Source organism: Danio rerio, chromosome 17, assembly GCF_052040795.2.
Source record: "Danio rerio strain M-AB ecotype USA chromosome 17, GRCz13ab, whole genome shotgun sequence".
NCBI lineage: Eukaryota > Metazoa > Chordata > Actinopteri > Cypriniformes > Danionidae > Danio > Danio rerio.
The window spans coordinates 35,988,130-36,010,370 of NC_141037.1; the positions used below are offsets into that span (position 1 = coordinate 35,988,130).

Below are 22,241 nucleotides of genomic sequence, written 5' to 3' on the forward strand. Positions count from 1 at the left end.
ACCGTGACGTTGTTTCACCGTCATACATTTCAACGTAAGTTAAATAGAAATTACATACAACGCAAAGTCCATAAATATAGCAAACAAATTTTTACTAATAAAAAATACACGACACAAATACACAACTTAGTCTGTGTATCAATTTATTTAATTCACACCTCATTATTTCAATTATTCTAAATATACAGCAACATTTACAGCATACATAGTTCATTAAAACCATGCAGGTTACTATACATGCTGTACACTCAAATACAGAAAAAAGGCATACAATTAAATAGTCACTTTTTAATTAGGTTTCATGAATTAAAGTTAATGTTTACTAACATGAACAAAGAACAAATACTTGTACAGCATTTATTAATCATTTAATTAATTGAAATATGTCCTGATGCTATTAAAATCAAAATGTATGCTTGTTAACATTAATGCACTGAGCTGACATGAACTGTACTTTCTTTATATGAAAGATGCTTCATTGCTCTTTGTTCATGTTAGTAAATACATTAACACTTACTAATACAACCTTATTGTAAAGTGTAACCGTCTTCAGAAAGACAGATACTAACTAAATTAAACTAAGTAACTAAACTACGCTTCAATTCTGTTTACAAAGTTTACAAAATACCCATTTTTAAAGTGGCTGCAGTAAAAAAATAAAATAAAAAACATCACTCACAACTAAGAATCACAAGTGAAATACATTACATCTGTTTGAGGTTTTATAGGTTGAGAGAAACACTTGAGGTAAAAGATGGCACTGGGGACAAAGAATCAAGACTAAAACACTAAAACATCTATATCAGTCTAGCAGTTAAATACATATTTATTTCTCAAACACCAGGTGAGTTTCCTACAAAATCAATAATGAGGTTTGCTATTCCAATTCATTGTGAATGAATGGCTTCACTTTCACAATAGTGAAAACTCATGCTATAATCTTAACCTGACATTACTCCTTCACTTTGCAGGTCTGCATGCTAAATATGTAGTATTTTTTTTTTTTTTTGTATAAAGTACATCTATTGTGTTTAGCATTACTGCAGCAAAACTGAGCACCTGTGACAGTGGAACATAGACAAATATTTCAGTAAATCATCAAGAAAATGTGTAGAATATATGGTTTGATTCTCTCTCACAAACACAACAGTAAAAGCAATTTGTTATTCCATTATTATTATTAGTATCATAAAAATTGTACTTATAATAATGGCTCACATTTGTGAATGTAGGACCACTATTTCACTATTACATGTCACATTAAGTGTTCATATAGGTTCTGTAATTAATTACTTGTGTCATCCCACAAGTCCTGTTAATCTTCAGAACACAAACTAAAATATTTTAGATTAAATGCTCCTCATCCTCTACAGACAGCAATGGTCCCAAGATGGTCATTGTCAAAATAAGGCACAAAACACATTGTCAAAACGTTCCATGTGACTTCAGTGATTTCAACTGTGAACATACCAAGCTCCAACAACACTTTAGTGAGGCAAAACAAAACATTAAATACAATTGTGTTTGCATATATCTCTCCCTCATCAGATCAGCGTGTATTTACTACGAGCAGTAGGCACACACCATGACCTGTTGTGGCAAAGGCAAACAAGTTATTTTTACAGTACTTACTGTGATTTAACCTTTATGACAAATGTACTGGACCTGTTACACATATCACTATCTTTTATGAACACAAATTTCACTGTAACGGATGCTATTGTTTTGCTCCAGTTATACCTTTAGAGAACACCGTACTAGTCAGACATCCATACAAAAGCAGAGAGTTTGGTCTTGTGTAGCAGAACTGCAATAGATGCCTGTCTGTCTAGGCTGACACTGGTTCAGGCCATCAGTATGTCCTTGATGCCCTCAAATGGAGCCTCCAGAAAACCTGCAATAAATGAAATACGAGGTTACAACTAAGTTGGTATCAGCTATTATACAAAGTGAAATTCAAATATTTATTTTTTTATTGAATCCAAATTAGTCCTATAATATCGCCACACTCAATAATTTTGAGTCATCCATCTGAATATTCCTAACTAAGAGAAGTGAAGAATTAGGTGTGATATCGTCAGGAAGCCCTTCGCCACCACCGGTGCCAGCATTTCCAGACTTCAAATTTCAGATTCTCGAAAAAATTGCTTTTATTTTTTTTTTTTAACCAAGGCTGCAGTAAAGAATCATGAAACATTCAACACATCTAATTACAAGTTGTTGTAAACCATTACATGTACTGTAAAAGCTGTTTAAAGCTTTTTAGACATGGTTGAGAAAAACTCTAGAAGGAGTAGCACTTCTGCAAAAGTCTGCATGTATGACAGAGAATTAAAGGGATAGTTCAAAATTTGTATTCTGTCGTCATTTACTGACCACGTTGAACACAAAAGAAGATATTTTGAAGAAAGCTGCAAATCTATTTAACCATTGACTTCTATAGTATTTTTTTTCTACTATGGAGGTCAATGTTTACAGGTTTTTAGTTTTTTTTTTTCCAGAATAGCCTCTTTTGTGTTCAACAAAATAAACTCATAATGGTTTTAAACCATTTGGGGAGTAAAATGTGAGTAAATTTTCATTCTTGGGTGAACTATCCCTTTAAGTTGGAAAACACCAGAATTCTTAAGTAGACCCTTTTCGCAAGACAGATGATGCATTTCATTTGTCATCTTAATCCTCAAGTTTTTAATATTTAGATTTATTTAAATAGCATGTTTATTTATTTGTTTTAATGACATTTAATAAAAACAACTTCTCAATGACATCACATGTACTGGACCTGCTACACATGTATCACTATTTTTTTGAATACAAATTTTACTGTAACGGGTGCTGTTGTTTTGCTCCAGTAATACCTTTAGAGAACACAGTAGTAGTCAAGACATCCATACAAAAGCCTTGGTGTGGAGTAGCAGAACTGCAGTCTGTCCAGGCTGACACAGGTTTAGGCCATCTGCGTGTTCTTGATGCCCCTCAACTGGACCTTCCAGAAAACTCAGAAAGTTAAAACCCATTACACCTTTTATCTGCTACTATACAAAGTGTAATTTAAGCATTAATTTCTCACTAAATACATATTTGTTCCCCAAATACTGTCACATAGTATAACATCACAACATGATTTCACAATAATAATATCAATATAACAATATAATATCACAACATGGCCTAACAATCAATAAACAAACAGATTAGAAAGAGAATATCACCAACCAAAGCACCAAGAAGATTTAACAGATAGCTTTGTTAAAGGTAAAGTAAACTTACATGGACAAAGCCTTTTCCATTTAATGCTGTGCAAGTTAGTGCGTCTCTGGAGTAAGTTACATGTCTAAAAGCAAAAACAACAACAACAGTGAAACGACAGCAGTTCACTTTGTAATAATAACACTAATAATACAGCGTATAAAATGGATATTGTTTTATAACGTTGCTCAGTAACTTTAAACTGCGTTTGGAGTTTATCGCTTTGAATTTGCCATAAAAACGCTCATTTAGACTAACGTTAAACATGTGACATTACCTTGAGGTTAGCTGCGTCACCGGAGCGCAAACAAGACTAAAAACAAACTGGAAAGTTTTAAATGCTTCAAAATTCGAAACACTACACCAAGTCACATTTAAGATACACTGTGTGTAAAACAAAATCGGGGGGTAAATAAAACATTAAAGCATCTAAAAACAGGTCAGGTGTTCGTAATTAAGTGAAGTGAAGCGCTGCGCGTGGCCGCGTGCGCCGAGTCCTCCGATACCATGGTAACCAAACATGTTGAATATTGGGTGAAGCCATGACGTTAATTCAACATACAGACCATGATAAAAAAAATGTCAACGTTGATTTGTACAAGGATTTCTGTAACTTTTTTTCAACCATTTATCATTCAACATTGTTTCAACATTAAAGCAACAACTGACGTATTTTCAACCACATTTCAACGTTGAAGCCTTGTCATATGCAGGCTGTTTTTCAACCGTTCAACATTAAACGTTCTATCAACATTATTTCAACGTTCAAAACACATCTGACCTTATTTCAACCATATTTCAACGTTGAAGGTCGGTCGTGTGCCGGCTGGGTACACAATGACTGCTATAGGGCTATTAGAAATTTAAGGAATTGCAAAGAGAAAGAAAATATGAAAGAAATGTGTTGGGGTTAGAATTTGGAAGCTGACAAGGCCGAAACAACACGTTTAAGTTAAGTTAATAACTTAAAAACAATGTTCAAAAATTCAGTTTTTGTTTTTGTGAATCCACTAGAGGCCACTGTGTTTGCTTTTTGAGATCTCAAATTTCTCTAATGAGTGCCATTTGTGCCTGCTGTTCTTGCGTAAACCCACCAGAGGCCGCTGTCGAATGGCTGTTTGACTAATTGTATGACTGACTGTCTGACCGATCGACTGACCCATGTTCCTCCTTCCCTAAACCCAACCAACTGTATTGATTGACCCGCCCACCCACAACCAACAGTTTTAAAAAGCAATCCAGAAAAAGAAAAGCCCTCATCTGATTTTTACCATGTTTTCAGAATTTACCACATTCCCACCCTGTTATTTACTCGTTTATTTTATTTTTTGGCTTCTGTTTTTGTCTTACCTGCTTTCTGGAATCGTTCTTTACTGGACTCAAACCCCGTTGTCACGGTCAACTCCTCTCTGCATCTAAAGTCCGCCAACGTACATGGCGAGCTACTGTAGCTGGGCAAACTGGTAACAGCAAGAAAGCTGTTCATACTGAGATAAGCAGTGAGCTGGTAAGCGCAAAAAGGAACATACCGCCTGTAGCGGTATTTTTAAAAATAGAATACAGCCATACGTACTTCTGGCTACATAATTCATCTCCAGAAATGTATATAGGCCTACATTTTCAGAATGAGCCTGTGTTGGAAAATTCACTACCCAAAAAATCTAACACAAAAGAGAAATCAAAATGATTTCAAAAACTGGCATCAGACTCACTGTCCCAATCCAATATTTACAAATCACTTACAAAAACAAGCTACCATAATTTAAAGGACGTTTAACGGTCACATTTTATTTAGATGGTCTGTTTGTTCAATCTAAGTTACATTGCATCTGCATGCCAACTAATTCTCATTAGTTATAAGTAGACTGTTAGGGTTAGTGTAAGTCAGAGGTGTCCAAACTTGGTCCTGGAGAACTGATCGGTCTGTTGGCTGCAAATTGTGCAAAAAGCAGTGCAGTTTTTGGCAAAAATGTTGCCACAAGCACAATTTTTCATGAGCCTGAGTTGCATGTACCTCTATTAGTGTAAAGAGATGGATAGTAGTTGTTGGAGCGTGGGTAACCTTCACCCGGGCGATGTGATAGGGCCGTCTGTCTTCGTGCCATGACAAATGAGAGGTGACGCTGCAGTGTAGTGGGGAATCATACAGGCTGAGCTGGGCTAATGTACCACCACTGGAAACAGGTGGCTGAGGAGTCCCAAGAAATTTTGGGTCACCTTCACACAGGGGGTCAAGGTTTGCTTGATTTGCTTCGGAAGTTATTCCTACACCACCAACACAATCAAAACATGTCTTAAAAAGTAGCTATCTAGTGTATTATTAGTTTTTTCTCCCCTTGTCTTTCTGCAATGCGTAAGTCTATTTGTTTTTGCGATTATTTTAGAACTTCTGATTCAGTTGCCAACATGGACGAAATGACTAGGAATAATAAACAGTAGAAAATGGTCAAACCACAAACTATTCTACAAACAAGTGTGTTCATGACTATACATAAAAAAGTACAATACTATAATAAGAAAACATCAGTTTGCCATGATCCAGCAACATAACATACGGTTTTAAAATCTAAAAATCAATGGTAGTGAATGAGACCGAAGGTCTTGAGATAAAAAGATTCAAATGGCTGCACCCACTCATATGTTAAGAATAAGTTCAATACACTAGGTAGTAAAAGATATATATCAACAATAAATAAAAATAAATAACAGCTGATTTAACTATTTCTACCATATAATTTCGAAGTCAATATGCTCTAGAGCAGGGGTTTTCAACCTTTTAGGACACATGCCCTCCCAAGTTTGCCCAATTTCAATCCCCTCCCAACCTCCCCCCAGCCCTCTTGCGAACCAAAATTATAATGCCTGTGAAAAAATCATTCACATATTAATTGCTGCATTTAAAGTGCAAACTGAAGCATAAATATATAGCTTATTTGATTCAGTGTGATGGCTGAGCCTGTTTCTGTAAGGACAACATGCTAATCCGTGGTTGTATTCCTGACACATCTAACTGTGTGAGCATTATTCAAGTAAATAAAACGTAGTCCCGCGGATGTTTCTGGAGACCACGAATTATGTAGTCGGAGGTACGTACGGCTGCATTTCATTTTGTTAAGCGAACGTTACGGGGCGGTATGACACCGTTCCTTTTCGCGCTTACCGGCTGACTGCTTACCTCTGTGTGGAGGATTTTCTAACCAAAACCTGTTTGTTCCCTTAGCTTGTCATGTACGTTGGTGGACTTAAGACGCAGAGAGAAGCTGACGACGATGACATCCGGCTTCGAGTCTGGGGAAGAGCAGTTCCAGAAATCAGGTAACATAAAAACAGAATCCAAAAAATAAAGTGAACAAGTTCATATAAGGATGAGAATGTGGTAAAATCTGAAAACGTTGTAAAAATCAGATGAGGGTAAATTGTTGGTTGGGTTTAGGGATGTAAGCGAGTGGGGGAGTGGGTCAATCTGTAAAATTGGTTGGGTTTAGGGAAAGAGGAGGGTGGGTCAGCCGATTGATTGGCTGGTTGCCCAGTCAATCATTCAGTCAGACAGATGGTCGTTCGACAACAGCCTCTGCTGTTTACACAAGAACAGCGTGGGCGCGTACTGCACTCGAAAGAGACATTTGAGATTGGAAAAGCGGAAATGAATGCAAAAATACGTACCTCCCGAGACGTATTCTGCGGTTTCTAGAAACGTCCACGAGACTACTGTACGTTTTCAGAATGAGCCAGGGTTGAAATTTACACACACGGCTTTCAGTAAAGGACCACACACATCGCGAAATGTAGAAGTTTTTTTTTCTTTCCTTTCGAAGTGAAGTTTATTTATAAACTAATTTCAAGAGGATCAAGTGATTATGATTGAACACGGCTGGTTCTGCATTTTCATGTATGATCCACCAATCAGGCCATTCATAACCCACTATAAAGAGCCAGGGTTTTTCACTACAGTCATCTTCGATTTGAACAATCCCCCTTCCACCCCTACCTCTTCACCTTTGCCTCCATAGGGTTAGCACTGTTGCTTCACAGCAAGAACGTCACCGGTTCTAGTACTTTAACAGGCCGGCGGTCGTTTCTGTGTGTAGTTTGCATGTTCTTCCCGTGCTCTCGTGGGTTTTCCCCGGGTCCTCCGATTTTCTCCCACATTCCAAAAACATGCACTACAAGTGAATTGATCAATCTAAATTCAGCAATCTTGTCAATCTCTCATCTTGCAGCATATCTCTTCATAGCATTCATTTTAGTCATGAGCTCTTGTCAAGGGGGGAGTTGTCGAGATCTACCTGAGCTTAAGGCTCCCCTCTCGCCCTGCAAACGGGAGGGAGCCCAGTGCTCAAGGATCTTTTGAGCTCAAGGGTCTCTCCCTGGACAGCATGCCAAACTTGCTTATAATCAATCATCAGCTAAGTGTGAACTCTTGAAGTGTGGTATTAAATTCCATTAAAACAACAGTCCTTACCAGACTCGCGTCCAATGCCCCAGTTTGTCATAGGGGCATGAATGAAATGTTAATGAGAGAAAGTGAAACTGCCGAACTGCAGTTAAAGTCGAAAAATTAAGCATGAAACAAAAATGAAATCCAAAATTACATGAAAAAACATGAAACTCTGCAGGAAATGTGGAAAACCTGGTGACGTAACATTCAAAAAGCACTTTGCATAAACACCTTAAATACATTATTGTCTTATTCAGATTAAGGCAAGTAACTAGATCACTGATGTTCATATTAACACAGACAGTAGTGTCTTCACCGGCTCACTAGTTTTACTTTAATTTACAGTCATTATTTTTTTTTAAAAGCACCCGGTCTATTTTATTTTTTATATATTTCACTCAAACATATTAACTCTACAGGTGCCTGATAGTTAGCTGTGGAACTATTGTTAATCAGATTAACTCTATTGAATGCATAAAAATCGTCATCATAATTTACTCGAATGCACACCCACAATTCTTGCGCCTCCCTTAATAAGTATTGGGGTCCCCCTAGTGGGTTGCACCCCACAGGTTGAAACTCCTGCTCTAGAAAATATATATAATCATTTAAAAACACTCAAATAACATCTAGGAAATGCAAAATGGTACAAATCAAAAAGCTTTAAAATAATGTTCAATTCTCAAATTAGTGAACTTTCCGGCTCTCCATAGTCTTAGGACTTGAGCCACTACTGTTGGGTCCAAAATGTTTTGCCACCGCAAACTAGGAGTAGATTTCTCATATTGATTTAGAAGTAATATTTCCTCGATGCTTAGAAACTGTGGCTTTGCAAACCACTGGAATTTCCAAACTGCCTGCTATTTGGACTTTGCAGCAGATGTAGCAGCGGACATGCTTCTGAATCCACCCGTCTTTACACTGATTGCTTTTGGAAGAGCACTATTATGATCTATAGCCTCTGTAATCATAAGTCATTTTGGCTTCATTTAATTTTTCCTAAACAGAAGCACATTAACTTGAATAACAAAACGGAATATAGGACTATTGTTAACTGATAAGAGTGCAGGATATTATATCATGCAAAAAACGCATTTTACACTCAAAATTTTTACACAAAATACTGCATAGTTACAACCTAGTTACTGAAAATTGGTAACTAGTTACAGTTACTAGTTACTTCATTCAAAAAGTAATGCATTACTGTTTAATGTCATTTTTGAGTTACTTTTCCAAAGAACATTTTATTGCTCCCATTAATGCATTTATAACATCACTTCAGTGCTGCATGAAAAATACACTGTTGATCAACTTCACATTTTTAATTAATTTGCATTTCCAAAACTAAAACACAAGGCAGACTTAAACAAAAAGTAATTTTTAAACACTATTTTATTCAAGTCAGACCAGCAGCAGAAAAATGAAACTATCACAAGGTGATAAACCAGCTGAATAATATATTCAGAAAAAAAAGCAAAAACTAAAGTTCAAAAAAAGTCATAAAGGTTTGTATTTAAACCTTAAACATGTTCCTTCACAGAGTATAAAAATAGTGACAATACACAACAAACACAAAACCTTTATGAGATTAATAAATGAAAGTAATCTGACGTATCATTCAGAATCAATTTGGTGAAACTCAGCACCAAAAAACTGCTATTATAGACCACCAATTAAATGTGTTATATCAACAATTCATTGAAAGTATGTTGTGTATATTCAAAGTGCAAAATCTGTTGTTTTATTCAGCTATAAAATTATGTGAAAGATGAAAATATAAATCACTGCATTTTTCTAAGCAATACAACACTATACACTTAAATAACGTGTTCTAAAATATAACAGAAATGTGTCACTGTGTCTACTAAATGAATTGATTTGGTTATACAAATAGCATGTGCTTATTTATTTAAACAACAAACTTAGTAGTATTAGTAATAGTATTTAATAATAGTAATGTAAGGCACATTTGGTCTAATGCACGTACACACTTGGCCTCTCTCTGCTTTCACTTTACTTTTGCCCATGGTGCCTCGTACACGTCTTCTTTACAGTGGTTGGTTGGCATGCACCAAAATTCACAACGTGTCACCACTGTAAACAGAATGATATAGGCTAGACTGCAGCCAAAATTAATTAATTTACCAAGTAATGGACAAACCCATCACATTGAGTTAATATATTTAAAAAGTAATGCTTTACAGTATTAGTCACTGTCAAAAGCAATGCGTTAACGCGTTATCGCCCAACAATGGTAATAACCCAACTTTGGCTTTGTACATATATGACCAAATTTTTTCCCAGCAGACCAAAATATACCAAAAAGACATAAAAATAAAAGTCCAAAGCTTGAAGTTCATTTCACATCCACACATTGATGCCTTTTGAGCATCAAACTAATGACACAAAAAGTATTACAAGAAATGTTTTATTCATCTGAAAGCTTCAATTTCAAATTCCAAATAATTTTGTACTACCTTGCTTTGAAAACGTCATCAAGTTGACATTTAACAGTGGCGTCAAAAACATGTCAAAAATCAATCACAATATGAAATTGATAAGTTAGATGTAAATCAAATTGATTTAGATGTCAAACTGATGTCATTTGGACATTAGGGTAATCGATTGACATTAAATCAACTTTTTTTAAGGTTATTTTGACATCAAGGTGCCCACTGCCCTGCAGGCACAGGACGTCAACATGACAACATATTGATGTTGTACCCCAACATACCCCAATATCATGGGACTTTGGATTTTATATGGAAATGAAAATTGGGTTGAGGTCAGAAATCAACGTCAGGCTAACGTCAGTGTCCAATGTCCAACCTAAAATCAACCAAATATCAACTTTGAGTCATGTTACACCTTGACGTTGTGGGGACGTTACCACTATGACATCTATCAAACATTGGATTTTGGTCACTTCCCAACACAACTAAAATCAACATCATTTGACTTCGTCATTGGACATAACGTTGTCCTTAGACGCTGGCTAAACATTGAATTTTGGTCACCTGACGTCATGACCTAAATCTAACCTAATATTGTATGTCTTATGATGTTGTGTGCCTGCTGGGTGGGTTTGCAGAGGCTGTTTCTTGCACAAAAAATTTCTCATCAAAAGACTCCAATGTATAATCACAGATATTAATTTGTTTGGACAGTATTTGTTTATTTATTTGTTTATATTTTGACTTACATTTCATCAATCACTGACAAGATGTTAACCTTCCTCCTGAAGACCCAAACTGTTATTCGCTTCCCCTGATTTCTAAAGGATGATGAATAATTCAGAAAGGTTTGTTGTCTTTCAGGTCCACTCAGAACTGCCCACATCTCATGTATAGGGTCTGCTGCAGATGCTGGCAGATCTGGAGTATAATGATTATCAAGTCCAAATTGTGCTCGCCAGCTTTCCAGTAACAAACGCGTGTCAGTGAGTGCCAGGGAATGCAAGCCAACAGGCACCAGAAATTAATACCAGCAACGGGGCCCCTCTTAAGGTCTAGATTCCTTTGGACGCTTAATGTTAGCATGTACCAGTGACTGGAAGTGATTTGGGTTTTTTAGAGTGTCCGTACACAGTGTGTGAGCGAGCGAGAGAAGCGTCAGTATGTGTGTGTGATGCAGTAAAGCCTGTCTCCTCTCTGCTACCATCTGAAAGTTCTTAACATAATCTCTTACCCCCCTGTTTGCACAGGGCTCCGAACAATAACATTTACTTAGAGTGGGATCTATCTAATTCAACCTATAATTATCTCTAGCCTCTTTTCCCAATAGTCATGGCTCCATTTTTTTCTTCGTTCGGATTGAATTATTAACATATGCAGAGAGTTGGAAGAGAATGCTGCTTAAGTTGTAATGGAAGATGTTTCTCTAGCAGTCAGGAATTGCTGTGGTCTGCAGAGATACGTCTATAAATCTCATCCAAAACAGCTTTTAAAAAGAATGAATATTTCAACAATTGCAAAAAAAAAAACAAAAAAAAAAAAAACATTTTGAAAAAAGTATTTATGATTGCTGATGATACTAATGTCAAAGAGATTTTTTTAAATATACATTTTTGTAAAATATATTTTTATTGCATATTATTACATTTGTATAATATTAATAATAATAATAATAATAATAATAATACATTTACATTTACATTTAGTCATTTAGCAGACGCTTTTATCCAAAGCGACTTACAAATGAGGACAAGGAAGCAATTTACACAACTATAAGAGCAACAATGAATAAGTACTAAAGGCAAGTTTCAGGTCTGTAAAGTCTAAGAAGGGAAGTGTTAGTAGTTTTTTTTTTTTTTTTTTTTTTGTACAGTTAGTTAGTGTGATATTCAAAGAGGCAATTAGGAAGTGAAGTGGAGACTAAATAGTTGAGTTTTTAGTCGTTTCTTGAAAATAGCGAGTGACTCTGCTGTTCTGATGCAGTTAGGGAGTTCATTCCACCAACTGGGCAGATTGAGCGTGAGCGTTCGCGAAAGTGATTTTTTCCCTCTTTGGGATGGAACCACGAGGCGACGTTCATTCACAGAACGCAAGTTTCTGGAGGGCACATAGATCTGCAGAAGTGAGTGCAGATAAGAAGGTGCTAGGCCAGAAGTCACTTTGTAGGCAAACATCAGAGTTTTGAATTTGATGCGAGCAGCAACTGGCAGCCAGTGCAAACGGACTAGCAGCGGAGTGACATGTGCTCGTTTAGGTTCATTGAAGACAACTCGTGCTGCTGCATTCTGGAGCAGTTGAAGAGGCTTGATAGAGTTAGCTGGAAGCCCAGCTAGTAGAGAGTTGCAGTAATCCAGTTTGGAGAGAACAAGAGCTTGAACAAGGAGTTGAGCTGCATGTTCAGATAAGAAGGGTCGGATCTTTCTGATGTTATAGAGTGCAAATCTGCACGATCGAGCAGTTCTAGAAATGTGGTCAGAGAAGTTTAGTTGGTCATAATAATAATAATAAGAATAATAATAATAAGAAGAAGAAAAACAAGAAGAAGAAGAGAAAGAAGAATAATTGTTGGTGTTCTCGGAATGAAAAAGGCAAATAATAATAATAATAACAACAGCAACAACAACAAGATGCTGATATCTGATCAAATACTGTGCACTTTTAAAGCAATTATCAATTTCCAGTGGTGGCAAGAGTACTGAAAAATCATACTCAAGTAAAAGTACCATTACTTGACCAAAAAATTAGTGCGATTAAGAGTATCTCCTGTAAATATTACTCAAAATATGAGTAAAAAGTAGCCCTTCTAAAAATACTCCAGAGTAGTGAGTATTATGCTGTGGAAAGCTGAAGCGTTTGCATGCAGTTTGTGCAGGGATGTGTAAACGTAACATTCTGTAGTGCATCAAGCTATTTCTCTCATGCACAAGTTTTCCCGCTTAAAAGGAAGACACACCCGGCTCTTCAGTTCTTAACGTTGAGCACCTGCCTCTTGAAGACTCTCTTGCATGGCCTTGTTCTGAGAGCACCCAAAAGGTGATCAAAATAACCAAAGCTATATATTTGTGCCTCGTAACATCTTCACGTTTCACATGTAACTTTCTATAGTCAAGCAGTGAGCAGATAAACACTGTAAAAGGATGCGTTTCCTCCGTGCTGAACTTGAACTCAGTTGCTGCGTCACTGCTGAAATGTCATCAAATGCACCCATGTATTCCAAAAAAGTTATAATAATAATAGTAAAAAAAAAGACATGCCAGCCGCAACTTTCATTTATTGAACAAAGTAAAGTTCTCACCGGCTACCACTCTGGGACTTGTTTAATGGTTTTGATTGTTGTGCACTCTACTTATGTTCAGTTTTGGCGGAGGATTAGTTTTGGCAGAGATTGCGTTCTGATAAATTTTCATTTCCCATTTTTCTCACGTGAAAGCCGAACTATTTCATGTCCTTCCGCCTCTCCCTCCCATTGGCGGAAGGATTTTTTTCTCTTTTTATTTGAGTTTGACTTGACAGTGCATTTAGACCCAATCCCAATTCTACCCCTTAGCCCTTCCCCTTACTCTTCGTTTTGCGCATTCACATGAAGGGGTAGGGGTGTTCCAATTCTCTTCAGCTTAAAGGCATAGGGCTAAAGGGGAAGAGGTAGATACCCCTTCGAATGGTAACAACTGGCATTTAAAACAGCCAAAGAAGTATTGTAGGAGTCGCCACTGCGGGACTTATTTCTATGCCGCTTGTTTTTACAACACATATTTGGCAACAGCAATCCATCCAAAACTACTATTATATTTGTACTATTATTTGTACAGTTCACACTTTCTCCTAAGATTATTTCAATTCTTCTTTAAATGGAAGAGTTAATAACATCCAAAGCACTAATCAGAGGATACATTTATGTGCATTGATGTAGAGTTCTTTCAAAGTATTGTAAAAATACAAAAATACAAGACACTATAGTATTATGATTCAAAATATTAAGCCATTTTCATAAACCCTATCAAATATAAATCACAAATTACTACTTTGTATTTTAAATATGTATTAAATACATGTATCATAAATACTGCCCATCCCTTACTATATATATTCATGTAAATGTATGTAGAACAACCCTATACAATGCTTAATGAGTAGGCAGTCACGGAATATCCTGCAAATAACAATACTCAAAAAGCCCCGTGCATTTTAAAAGCTTATTTTCAGTCTCTGAAATACAATATAAAGTGCCATCAGATTCATGAAAACACATTATCCACCTCTGATCTGCAACAGAGATCTCAGTCGGGTCATGTGAACAAACACTACAGAATTACTGTGAAAATGTGAGCTTCTGCCAAACTGCTTTATTAACTAGACGCGTGACCACACTTCAAGTGACAACACACGTTGGCAAGCCGCAGGAATAGACATACAACAAGTTTGGCTTTTATTTGCTCGTTCTCTTTTTCCTCTAGTAGTCCTTCAGACATTAACCTACAGGCCCATTGTTCAAAATCCCACCAAGTTGGAAAAGTGACAGGTTTAATGTGCCTACAACAGCGCTGACCTGGCTCACATTACAAGAGTAATAATACTCTTGACAGGCCTATAGCTCCGGCGACCCGCAAGCACAGCAAACAAAACGCATGCTTCCAGAGAAGAAAATGGGAGGAAAGAGAGAGGCGGTGGGTCTACAGAGAGGCCACAAGGGGGAAAGAATGAACATGACTGTTGGGGAAGCCAAACCATCAAACTGTCAAGTTAAACACCACTCACAATGACTTCATAGTCTTTTGACAAAGAAATGCTCTGTTACTTTGTATAAAACATTAAAGAGTGTGCAATTTATTTCAAGTTAAATCAATTGTGGTAGCATTAATTGGGCCATTAATGCTAAAAAGCTATCTTTAAATTTAAAATGACATAGCATGTTAATAGATGATGCACAGCCCTTTTTCCCACACTTTGTCATGCGAAAGTGTAGCTTAAACTTTATTTACCTCTACAAAAAGTATTATTACATCACAGAAGTTCATCAAGAGCAATCCAATGCCTTTACTCTGTAAAACATTGTTACAACTGCATTATTATTATAGGTTAAATCATTTAATTTTCATTTAATTTTCTTGTTGGCTTAGTCCCTTTATTAATCCGGGGCCGCCACAGCGGATTGAACCACCAACTTATCCAGCACGTTTTTACACAGCGGATGCCGTTCCAGCTGCAACCCATCTCTGGGAAACATCCACACACACACATACTACAGACAATTTAGCCTACCCAATTTACCTGTACCGCATGTCTTTGGACTATGTGCAGGGAAAACCAGAGGACCCAGAGGAAACCCACGTGAACGCAGGGACAACATGCAAACTCCACACAGAAACGCCAATTGAGCCGAGGTTCGAACCAGCGACTTTCTTGCTGTGAGGCAACAGGACTACCTACTGTGAAACTGCGTCGCCCTATAGGTTAAATCGATAATCCAAAATGAACTAACCTGAAATCTAAAATTTTCAAAGATAACATTTTATTTTGTTGTTAATGTATTTATACGTTTTCAAGTTTTACTCAATTTAAATGATTTAAATGGAAAAAACACCACTTAACAGTATAAGTTGTCTATATGACAAACAACAATGTGTCAATTTCGAAATTTAAAACTTGAGATTCACCTGAAAGAATGTATAAGCTTCTGCAATTAGAGGGTTTAAATAGATCAAAATACTGAGATAATCCATTTTAAAGTTGTCTAAAGAAAATGTATATTAAAGCATATTAGTTTTGATACTGTACACAGTCTGCTGTAAGTAAGGCCCTGCTCGGAGATTGTGGATGTCAAGACCGGTGGAGTTAAATTGGTGCCATGACCCGGATTGAAGTAAGTTTCAGGGTGGTAAGTGTAGAGTGGAGAATGTAGAAGGTAAGTCTCCTTGTTAGATCGCCCACCTCACATGCTGAAATTGGTGGTTCTCGCTCAGATCCAGACTAGAGGGGTTACACAAGCGGTGATTGGTAGCCAGTGTAGACTGACTGTCACTGGACCACAGAGGATCCATGTGCAGTATTGTTAAATGGTCAGGCAAGTAATGGTCAAACACAGGTACATACATGAGAATCTAGAGGCGTAGTCAGGTCCCAGGCAAATGGTTGATGCAGGCAGCGGATAACAGAAAAGAACAAAAAGGCAAGGGTCAAACATGGAGAGACAAAAAACTTTGTGATGTTACAGGGTGATAACCAACAAGACTCAGCAATGAGTGTGTGTGAGGTAAATATATAGTCCATGTAATCAGTCTATGATTTGTTTCCAGCTGTGTGTGTGTGTGTGTGTGTGTGTGTGTGTGTGTGTGTGTGTGTGTGTGTGTGTGTGTGTGTGTGTGCATTTAGGGAGAAAGCTGGAACTGGCGTGTGTGTGTGTATGTGTGTGTGCGTGTGCGTATGTGTGTGTTTTGTGTGTGTCTGTGTGTGTGTGAGCGTGTGTAGTGCCAGAAGGAAGTTGTGGTTCATATGTTGGCAGAATTGTAGTCTGGGTGATAATGCATGTTTTCTAGCGATCGGCAAAAGTTAGATCGCTGGTGATCGTGGCATTGATGAATAATAATCTGACATGCTCTGTTTTTTGTTTGCTATAGACAATTCTTGCTGTTGTATTCTGCATCAGCTGGAAAGGCTTGATGATGTGGGGTGGGAGGCTGCCCAAGACCTGGACTGGAGTAAGGTTTGGGGTTGTGAGTGTAGAGAGTAGAAAGTAGGAGGTAAGCCCACTTGTTAGATCGCCCACCTCCCATGCTGTAATTGCTGGTTCTCCCTCAGATCCAGACTAAAGGGGTTGCACAAGTAGTGATCGGTAGCTAGTATAGACTGACTGTAACTGAAGGACGCTGGACAACGAAGGTGAGGATCTACGTGCAGTTTAATTAAATAGTCAGGCAGGCAATATTCAAACATAGGAGTAAACAAGGAAAATGCTTTATGATGTTACAAGGTGAAAACCAACAAGACTCAGCAGTGCAGTGGTTGTGTGTGAGAGGTGAATATACAGTTCATGTAATCAGTCTATGATTTGATTCCAGCTGTATGTGTACAATCAAGAAGAGAACCGGAACTGGTGTGTGTGGTGCCTGAAAGGAGTTGTAATTCATATGTAGGCAGAATTGAAGTCCAGGCAATAATGCATGTTTCCCAGCGATCTGCAAAGCCTAGATGGCTGGTGATTGTGACACTGATGAATAATGATCTGACATGCTCTTTTTTTGTTTGCTAAAGACCACTCTCGCTGTTGCATTCTGCATCAGCTGCAGAAGCTTGATGGTGTTGGGTGAGAGGCTGGCCAAGAGACCACTGCAATTCTCCAGCCTCGAAAGAACAAGAGCTTGGACAAGCATTTGAGCAGCATCTTCTGATATGAAGAGCCTGATAACACGCAATTGATCATTATGTTTAAAAGAAAGACATTTGCCATTACTTCCCTTTACAGTACTACACTGTAAAAAAAAAAAAAGCAAAACAACGGTTGTTTACTTACAGAAATTTACCGTAAAAGAACTTTTCAAATGTTAATTTCCGGTAAATTTCTGTAATTTACTGTGTTATTTTACGATAAATGTCTGTAATTTAACAGCCGTTATTTTATGCTTTTTGTCCGGCACCTTAGCTGCTGAAAAAAAGTAAAATAACAGATTTTTCTTTTTTTTTTTTTTTACCAGTGTAGCATTAAAGACATAGCTCATTCAAAAATAAAAACTGACTATTTACTCATCCTCTATCCTCTATCCTATTTACTATCCCAAACTATTGAGTTTCTCTATTTTGTTGAACACAAAAGATAATATTTTGAAGATATCTGAAAACCTGTAACCATTGACCTCTATAGAAAAAAACAAATAATGTGGAAGTCAATGGTTACATGTTTTTAGCATTCTTCAAAATATCAGAAGAAATAAGGTAAGACAGGTTTAGAACAACCAAAGGGTAAGTAAACGATGACTGAATTTTCAGCTTTGGGTGAAGTATACCTTTAAGTACCTTTGCTAGATTTACAATGTTAATGACTGTGGAAACACACCATAAGTCAGTGAAAAGGGCTTTTTGCTCAGGACTGCCAGTCTTCAGGGTGATGCAGGGCACAGACTGGGACAAATGGCTTGGTGTTTGCCGCCGTGCAGAAACAAGCAGCTCTTCTGTGTGTGGGCTAAAGAGGAGGGTGAGAAGCGGGACGGCCTGCCGCTGTCCCCGACCTGCCATGTTTGGATAAGGCCAGCAGAACATGTGAAGGAATCAGCATGAGGCATCACACCTGGAGGAAAAGACAACTAAACCCAAGCCCTGCTTCACGGCTCCGGCTCCAGCCAGTCTAGCCAGCATCTGGAAGTGATATCAGGAGACATACGGCCTCCATCCTTCAGCGCTGCTTTACCTTCATAATGTGAGAATTGGGAGAGCAAAACAAAATAAAGTGGGAACGTGTCAACATAAACCGCAACACTCCCTTCTAAATAGCAGATTTGTACAACCAAGCAAAACAAAACAAGCGTGACATTTTTGGATTTGTCAAACTTGCAGTAAGCTTTTCATGCCGTAGCCAGATTCATAAAGATGTCACAGAGATGTCAAGAGATTCCCAAGAATTGGCACACCTGAAATCACATCTAACCATGGCCGTGTCTTTTCTGCATTAGTTAACAGAGCTGTAAGCCAGTTGAGATCAGCTGTCTGGATGTATTTTCCTAACTTAGTGCAGGGCAGGTCTAACCGAGGACCCTCAAGTGATAAGGTGCATGTTCTGACTGCTATAAGATCTTGGTTCCTCTGTTTGTTTATATGGGGGCTGATCACCCAAATACTCCTATTTCTGATCCTATTTACACTCGGTAGAGGTTACACTTACATTAATCTGGCATTCCAGAAATGTTCTCATCCACTCAAATCAGCTTACTCCACATGTGAAAATTCTAATATAAGCATATGAGATGATTCAGAGATCAGACATAATACATTTCTCAAGTTGTTCTTGTGGGATGATCAATCTGTTTGCAAAATATCCCAGCACTTAAAGTCAAGGGCGCTATCATACACCCAGCGCAAAAAGACACAAGATGCGTTTGGCGTCATTTGTTGTTATTTTCAGCCCAGCCCAACCCTATTTTTCACGTTTTGCGCCACATTGTTTTAATAACAAATTCATTTACTCCACTTTGTGGACTCATGTGTGTTTCAGTCTAAAAAGGAGGTGTTTAGGCACATTGTTTGCGCATTGCTATTTTGAGGAACTGAAGTAGGCCATGCCATAGACCAACTGAAAGCTGGTCTAAAGTCTTAGTTATACACCTGTGCGGGTCCAAAACATGTACACATTGCTTAATACTCACAGGATTTAAATCACCACTTAAATATCCTTATATACTGTTACAAAATTATTGTTTTCTACAAACATATAAAAACCCCTACCTCCATGCCTTCTTCATGGTAGGGGGCTTTTTCAGTTTATTAATGACTGTTTGCATCTGTATAATGTTATTATAATTATTAGTAGTTTTTATTATATGCACATCTATATTTGTTTTCATAGAAACAAGTTTAGATTTTCCACTTTTCAGGTTTTGGAGACGAATGCATCACCATATGGAGCATAAGAATAAGACGCGTGTTTGGATATAACTCAGTTTTTTGACCACACTTCATTATTACTGTTCATTTATTTGTTTGCTGAAATTAAGAACTGAATTTAGAAATAGTTTTGAAACAAATATTTGCGCTTAACAAATGAAATTAAATATGTAGGCAAATGGATGTCTTCAGTGGAGTGTGTACAACACCGTTTCTTATCCAAAAAAAAGAAGTAGTAAACAGAAAAAGTAAAGAGTAAGTAAAGAGGCCGAATGGAGGAGGCTCGTTCTTTATCTTTGTGCTGCAGATGGTCTGTTTAACTGTTTTTTCGCCAGTCAAGCTTTCAGTTTTAACACTTACAAAGTATCCCATGTAAATAGCAAATGTACCATATTTTGGGACGCAACTGACTCTTAGGGCCCTATCATACACTCGGCGCAATGTGGCGCAAGGCGCGGCGCAATAGTCTTTGGCTAGTTTCAGCTTGGCGCAAGAGTCATTTTGAGGCGTTGCGCTACGCTGTTTAAATAGCAAATGCATTTGCGCGTTTAAATGTGCTCCCATAGGCGTTCTGGTCTGAAAACGAAGGCGTTCTGAGGCGCACTGCTGGCGCGTTGCTATTTTGAGAAACTATAATAGATTTTTCATTAGACCAAAACAAACCCAGTCTAAACTCCATCGCAGAGTTACGCCTCGCTTACACATTGCTTAATACGCACAAGAGAGCAATAGGCAAATATCTTTACATATGAAAAAATGTAAATATTAAGGATATATATATAGGATATAATAAGAATAGATATAGAATATAAATATAAAGGATTAAAATATTACAAAACATATTATTTTCTAGCCTACATAAATATGAAAAATCACTGCTTTTATGTCTTCTTCATCTCGGGAGGCTTTTTCAGTTCATTCATAACAATTTGCTTTTGTATAATGTTATTATTATTAGCAGTATTATTTATTATATCCATATTCATATTTGTTTTATTAAAAACTGTTAACTGTTAACTGTTTGCTAGTGAAATGCTCATTTTTTCCACTTAGACTTACTTTGTGTCCTGTAAATAGTGAATTTGCTCTTGGCGCGACGCAGCTGGCTCTTTAAGGGAATGGGAGATGAGACTCTAATTGGTTTATTCTCAAAACACACCTATAACTCATTAAGAAAATAAACTCAACCCTTTTAGACCATGCGTCACGGTGCAAAGCAAATTTTCCCATCCTTAAATTAGCAAAAATGCGTTCTAACACGCCCTTAAAGCGTTTGCGCCCTGCGTTCTGCGATCTGCGCAAGGACCGTCAAAATAGAGCCCTTAAAGGGATTGGTTAAATGCATGTTATACTTAAAACACACACTAATTTCATTAAGATAATAAGCACAACCCTGTTAGACCATGTGCTGGGGCACAGAGTGTGTGTTTTTTTTACGTCCTTAAAATAGCAAAAGTGGATTTGCACCATGCACTTTAGACTTTGAGCCTAGATTGTTAATAAAGAATAGAGCCCTTTGTCAATTACCACAATATCCTTGAAGCAAAAATGTCCAAAATGAAACTGTTGAATTATTTTGCCAAAGGACAACAATTCTTATTTAACATAAAAAAGAAGAACACATGATACCATACTGTACAACTTTAAAAATTAATGTGTATAGTATGTCACATGACTGTATATGCATCATTGTTTTAAAATAACACCTTCACAGTTCAACATAAAAAATAAAAAGAAAGAAAGAATGACAAAAGAAAGGAAAAAAAGAAAGAAAGTACATCAATTGAGGAAAGCAATTTTAAAAAGCTTGCAGGATTAAAGAGTATGGATAAAAAAAAACTATCCGTGTGTATTTAAGGTCAAACCTCAAGAAAAAAAGCACGTACTGTATCTGTAAAAATTTAAATAAAATGCAATGTAAATGTATCCTCTCTAAACTGTAAAAAAACTTAAAAGCCACCGTATCTGTTTCCTTAGTGGAAAGATGAATTTTGTTGACCTCAGATTATTAAAGGGACTAAGCCAAAAAGAGAATCAATGAACGAATGCACATATACAGTGCTCCGCATAAGTACACCCCTCACAAAACTATATTTTAAAATCATATTTTTAATGTGAAGCTCTACAATATTATACTTGTGAATATACATTAGATTAGTCAGTACTGGGGCCAAGGCGAGGCAGTGGCGCAGTAGGTAGTGCTGTCGCCTCACAGCAAGAAGGTCGCTGGGATACTGGTTCGAACCTCGGCTCAGTTGGCGTTTCTGTGTGGAGTTTGCATGTTCTCCCTACGTTCGTGTGGGTTTCCTCTGGGTGCTCCGGTTTCCCCCACAGTCCAAAGACATGCAGTACAGGTAAATTGGGTAGGCTAAATTGTCCGTAGTGTATGAGTGAATGTGTGTGTGGATGTTTCCCAGAGATGGGTTGCGACTGGAAGGGTATTCGCTGCGTAAAAACTTTCTGGATAAGTTGGCGGTTCATTCCGCTGTGGCGACCCCGGATTAATAAAGGGA

The 22,241-nt window shown here is 37.4% G+C and overlaps 1 protein-coding gene across 1 annotated transcript in view; it reads right to left on the reverse strand.

Annotated features, from left to right (window-relative positions):
- Positions 1-1,668: 1,668 nt before the first annotated feature.
- Positions 1,669-22,241, reverse strand: part of LOC147833131 (uncharacterized) — a 145,876-nt gene continuing 125,303 nt past the window's right edge. The window contains exons 3-5 of the mRNA XM_087290799.1: positions 3,271-3,334; positions 2,859-2,986; positions 1,669-1,894 (exon numbers count right to left, since the gene is read on the reverse strand). Coding sequence (XP_087146925.1) covers positions 2,880-2,986; positions 3,271-3,334 — 171 coding nt within the window. The 3' untranslated portion in view covers positions 1,669-1,894; positions 2,859-2,879. The remainder of the gene's footprint in view (positions 1,895-2,858; positions 2,987-3,270; positions 3,335-22,241) is intronic.